Here is a 6,094-nt window from a genome sequence, read left to right as displayed (position 1 = left end):
TGGCAAGGGTGCTGGGAGAGAGGCAGAGTACAAGGAAAGGGAGAGAAAAGAGAAGAAGGGCTGTGGGAATGCAGAGGAGCAATTTGGGAGAGCCAAAATCTCTTAAATGTTCATTTTGTCCATTAATACCGGGATTTTAGAAGACATAGTCTCTGATTACACCATAAAAAATAAGCTGAAAATAAAAGCATAAATTAACAATCTCCAAAACTATAAATTAAAACTTTAGCTGTGCCAAACAGACTGATCAGAAAGACAATTTTAAAGATATAAATTCTTTGGACATCCTGCATATAATGTCCATTGTGCCTGTATATTTAATTTTCATGCCCTCCTCTGCAACACCTCCAGATTCTTACCTAAGTGGCTGAAAGACTTTTTTAAACAGAAAATACATATTCCTAAAAATACTTGAAGAGGGCTGTCACATGCCACAACTTTTCATAATCCCTAAAAATATACATAAAACAAGGTAAAGGAAAGCAACAGCAATCACTGATTTACAATATATTCAGTAAAAAAAAAAAAAGAAAAAGAAAAAGAAACCTGGGAAATACATGGACTAGAACTTAGAAAAACTCCTAAACAAAACCCTTTGGATCAGGCAAGGGGGGCTGAGACACAGTTTGAGAATGCTTGATAAGACTGGTACATCAGGAAATGCGCTGACCCCTGGAATCTGGCCTCAGCAAGCCTCCTGATTACAAGTCAGGCAGACGCAAATGCTAAATTACAGATGGACACAGAGATGATTTTGCAGGTTAAAGAAAGATGGCTTCCTTGACTCACTTCAGTATATAACAGAAACCTGGGAAAGGAAACTTCAGCACACAGGTGAAGGTCTGAGAATCCCCTTTAGTATCTGGCGATAAATCTCTGCAATAAATACTTTTACATGGTCCTTTTGCCTGACCCTTCGCTATCTGCCTCCCCTACAAATCTGTAAATTTCCCAGTACCTGGACACCATGTATTTTGTTCACAGCTGTGTTCCCAGTAGGTCCTAACACACTCTCTGACTTTAGTAAATGTTCAAAATTATTGACCCAATGTGGAATATATTTATCTGATATTGGAACAGGGAAGATCTTTAAATAACACATTTAGAAGCAGCCCTTATAAAAGACCAGAGAAGCAGATTTGGCTAAATAAAACTCCAAATTTTGTAATTCATAAGGGCTCATCAATTTATTTCAAATTAATTTTTAAAGTTTGAAAAGTCTATAGCAAAATAAGGAGGTCTTGAGATCACTATTCAATATCAAATTATTTCTTTTTTTTTAATTTTTTAATATTTCATTTATTATTTCTGAGAGAGAGAGAGAGACAGCATGAGCAGGGGAGGGTCAGAGAGAGAGGGAGATACAGAATCTGAAGCAGGCTCCAGGCTCTGAGCTAGCTGGCAGCACAGAGCCTGATGCAGGGCTCAAACCCACGAAGCATGAGATCATGACCTGAGCCAAAGTTGGACACAGCTGACTGAGCCACCCAGGTGCCCCAATATCAAATCATTTCTATAAATCAGTTGCAGTTCCAAGTATTAAAAATGTGACCCGGGCATTAACATGCAATTTGTCATAAAGAAGGACAAACATCTAAAGAACATGAAAATCATTTTAACTCACTAGCAAGAAATATGAAGTACTGACACATTCATGTGTCAGGATACCTAACTATAGTAAGAAATATGAATGAAAAGTTGATTCCTTCGACATTTGACAAATTGGCAAAGGAGGCTCAGTGTCAGTAAAGCAGTGATAAAATACCTAGTTTTATAGTCTGGTAAGAACATGAGTTAGCATAGTCTTCCCAGGAAGAATTGGAAAAATATGTGTACAATCTAAAAAGACAATGCACTCCTTTCCCTAGCAATTGTATTCAGGAATATTTGTTTATAAATGATTTTCAGCTAGCACTTTAAAAAATCATAATGGATAATTGGAAAACATCTCAAAGTCCAAGAATAAGCATTAGTCAAAATAAATTATATAGTACTTATCCAATGCAAGTTTTTAGACATGATACTGAAGAATATATAGTGACTGGGGAAAGGACAAGCATATTGTTAATTGGGAAGTGTATGAATGATATATTCCACAATATTAGCAGCAAGAGCTCTGAAGCTTGGGATTAGGAATTTGCTTTTCCTTATTATCCATGTCTAATTATTCACTTTTTTCAGGCTAGATATTTTATTAAATAACAAGGATCCTATAAATGTTACTAAGACCAAACGATTAAGAAAATACGGTGATAAAACTTATTTTATCACCTTGGACATTGAAACATGAAGGTCGTTTAAAATGATTTGAGTTACAGAAAAACCCAAAGGTTAAGGCACTTGGCCAAGGTCACACAGCAGCAACTTAGCTCCTGAGCCCTGAACCACTGTATTCTGTTGCTCATCTGATGGAGCTGAAAGATTACATGAGAAATGAAATGTGTGATGCACAAAACAGTTTGACTAAGCATTGTAAGAAATGGTAACAGTAGCAAATATTACCAGGAGAGCATTCCAATGTCTGTGGGCTGTTAATATAATGATTGTGGCTCTCTTAATTAATCTTCATATTTTGATGGATTTTTCTTAATCTACAGCAAGTCAGCCATATTTCCACATATTTAGATGAACGTTATTCAGAAATTAAATACTTAAAAGATTATTTTAAATTCTAACCAGCTTTCTCAATAACAAATTATTGCAGCCTGTATTTCTGACAACGGTCAATGGGAGTTGACCTCCTCCCTCTCTGAACTGAACCTCTTCTCTCTTTTATTTTCTAATATGTCCCTGCTGACCATGCCTGGTTCCAGGGACCAACGTTGCAGATAAATCGTGTTACAGCAAGAATGAAGGTGGGTCAAAGTATGGGTACTGTCGCAAAGTGGACGACACACACATTCCCTGCAAAGCAGCGTAAGTGGCCCTGTTGTTTGAATCTTCCTGCTCCACAGATTAGGGAAATCACTCTCTCCCAGAGGCACATTCTGATTCATTCCAATTAAAGACAAAGTGAACTTAGACATCATCCATTTGATACGCATTCATTGGGTGACTATTATGTGCTATGGTTTTAGGCTAGGGACTGAGTTTTAAAAGACAAATAAGAAATGATCTCTTTTTTCCAGTCCCTCTGGCAGGTGCTTCAGATGACATTGAGTACAATTGTTACATAGAGTGAATGTTTGGATGAGGCATGCAGCAGTGAGTAGGCCTGGCTGGAAATCTATTATTCATGGTTTTTCCAGTATTCCTTAGGTGCTTTTCCATCTAGGTCTTTCATTATGATTCAAGGAGCAGAGATATTGATCTACACAGAGGAATAACTAATATAATGCTTATATAGTTTTATTTAAACTTGCTGTGGTATTACAGAAACAAAAAATACGGTAAGAGAAAAGATTGACAATTCACCTGAAGAATTTGTTTTACTTTTTGTATTGATATTCTGGGGAAAGCAAAGTTCTAGAATGTCATAATCAATGGGCATCCCTGATGTGGGTCTCAAAGTCATGAACCGCGAGATCATGACCTGAGCCAAAATCAAGAGCCTGACGCTTAACCACCCAGGTGCCCCAGGAGTTGAGATTTTTGTATTAGATTTTTTTATTCCAAAATTTTAAGATGACTTTTAAAATTGAAATTAGCATAGATTAAACTTAGTACCTGCTCCAGATTTTATACATACTAAGTAATTCATACCAAGCAAGAGATTGAACAAGGTTAACATTTCTCAAAGCTTTTCTATTAAACAATAGTTGTTCTAGATGATAAATATTACCAAACTCGATGACGAAGTATTATCTCTTGGGGGTCTGAGCCTAAAGGATAATAATATCCTGTGGTCTCTTCTTTATAAGAAATCAGGACGGATTCTAAAGGGAAAACAGTTATGTAAAAGGAAATGTGTATATGTTTTGGGGAGACCAGTATGCGGTTTGTGAGATAGTGAGTGGGAAAGGGAGCAGAGTAGCTCCATTCCCCTATGTAGCATGTACACACACTATTGTCCTGTATAACCGTATAGGCCCCAGGTCATTTCTGCAACTAGAGGCACAAATGTGTCATTCATTCCATGACCTGATGTCCTGGTCACTTTTGAATAGTCATTGACTGCAGTGGAGAGTAAGCCTGAAATTCTCTGTGCTCTAGAGCCTTCTGTATAAAGTGACTCAAGAAGACACCTTCTCAGTTTTGGAGAGAATGGATACCTTTCTCCACTCCTCTGTCACATTTCCTAACAGCCACCAGAAGCCTCAGAAGAATCTGATTCTGTCACTCTCAGAATCGTTTCTCTGAGACTTCCTCTGAATTCTGCCCAAAGCAATTGACTCGAATTTTATTGGTGTTGACTTTATTCACTTTGGGAGTAAGTGAATAGTTTTAGTGAATGTCACTCAAGGCTCAGCCTTAGATAGACACAGCTATAGTTGGGAAAATTATTCTGTGCAATTCATAAAAGTAAAAAGTAACCTTAGGATGCCTGGATGGCTCAGTCCATTAAGCGTCTGACTCTTGGTTTCTGCTCAGGTCATGATCTCGCAGTTTGTGAGTTCAAGCCCCTCATCCAGTACTGTGCTGATAGCTCAGAGCCTGCTTGGGATTCTCTCTCTCTCTCTCTCTCTCTCTCTGCCCCTCCCCTGCTCATACTGTCTCTGTCTCTCTCCAAATAAATTAATAAATGTAAAAAAAAGTATCTTAGCTGAAACAAGATAGAAACTGACTCTCTGTGTGAACTCCATGATGTTACAAGTCCATTCTCCTTTTATGTTGAAAATGACCTTCATTCCCAAGTGTTTTTTTTTTTGGCCTGTCATGATTTCTCCAGCTCCAGCCATTACATTCCAATATGCCAAAAAAAAAAAAAGGAATAGGACACATTCCTTGATGTAAGGACACCTTCAAGAATTTGCACATAAAGAGTCTGCTTTCTTCCCTTTGGCCAGAACTTAGGCAATTGGCCAAAATTAGTTGCCTGGGAATCTGGGAAATTAGGGGTTTGTTTTGTTTTGTTTTGTTTTTGAGCAACAATGTGCCTTATTAATATTTGGTAGTTCTATTATTGAAGAACAAGGGGAAATTTGATATAAAGGAGAACCAGGAATCTCTGCTATAGGGAGAAATACCATTCATTAAATATTGATAGTCAGGGAGATGTGTTACATTTGTATAAACCTGCAATTTGGATCCTCGTATTTTAACTGCAGAAAATTTTGTCTTTTCCTCAGTGATGCCATGTGTGGGAAGTTGTTCTGTCAAGGTGGGTCAGATAATGTGCTCTGGAGAGGACATATAATAACGTTCCTGACGTGTAAAACATTTGATCCAGAAGACAGCAGTCAAGAAATAGACATGGTAGCTAATGGAACTAAGTGTGGAAACAGGAAAGTAAGTTGAAAATGTAGCTTTTAATCAAAATGTTCTTATGTCTTGTTTTTTGTGTTGTTTGCTTCTCATGGCTTCCTTCTGTTCCATGGAGGACAGTTTTAAAAGCAGTACTTACGCCATTCATTTATGCATGCTTGTCTTCCTCCTTTCATATTATTTAAGAAGTAACTATCATGTGCTTAGTACTAGATCATTAAACCTAGGTAAATTTTATTGCCCCCAAATCAGTAGCATCTCAATAAATTATAAGCCATTCTGATAATAATAAAGAGAATAATAAAAATACTATTGATTTTTACATAAATGATAATTACTTTACTTTCCAGATGATATGATATTAACATGTTCTCCATAATATTTTTGTGTGGAATGGGTGCCTTGTATCACGTGCAATGCTTTGCTCAGTGCTAAATATTAATCTCAGGAGTGGACTGAAGTAGATTAACAGAATGACCCATGAGGAATGAAATGAAATAAGCAAATATTCTTTAGAGAACTTTCTAAATTTTTTAAAATCAGTATTATCTAGATCCCATCTTCTTATTTTCAAAAGAATGTTGTGATTGCCTTAATAAAAAGGTTAGTTGGGGGGCGCCTGGGTAGCTCAGTTGGTCAAGCGTCCGACTTCAGCTCACGTCATGATCTCATGGCTTGTGGGTTCAAGCCCTTCATCGGGCTCTGTGCTGATAGCTTGGAGCATGGAGCC

General features: G+C 37.3%; 1 protein-coding gene across 6 annotated transcripts in view; it reads left to right on the top strand.

The window, feature by feature from the left end:
* Positions 1-6,094, top strand: part of ADAM28 (ADAM metallopeptidase domain 28) — a 67,531-nt gene that overhangs the window by 45,626 nt on the left and 15,811 nt on the right. For all 6 annotated transcript variants that reach the window (XM_077780129.1, XM_077780128.1, XM_077780127.1 and 3 more), the window contains 2 exons: positions 2,814-2,916; positions 5,229-5,388. In XM_077780129.1, the coding sequence (XP_077636255.1) occupies positions 2,814-2,916; positions 5,229-5,388 (263 nt within the window). The remainder of the gene's footprint in view (positions 1-2,813; positions 2,917-5,228; positions 5,389-6,094) is intronic.

Source organism: Crocuta crocuta, unplaced genomic scaffold, assembly GCF_008692635.1.
Source record: "Crocuta crocuta isolate KB4526 unplaced genomic scaffold, BGI_CrCroc_1.0 scaffold395, whole genome shotgun sequence".
NCBI lineage: Eukaryota > Metazoa > Chordata > Mammalia > Carnivora > Hyaenidae > Crocuta > Crocuta crocuta.
This window is presented reverse-complemented; position numbering and strand designations above follow the sequence as displayed.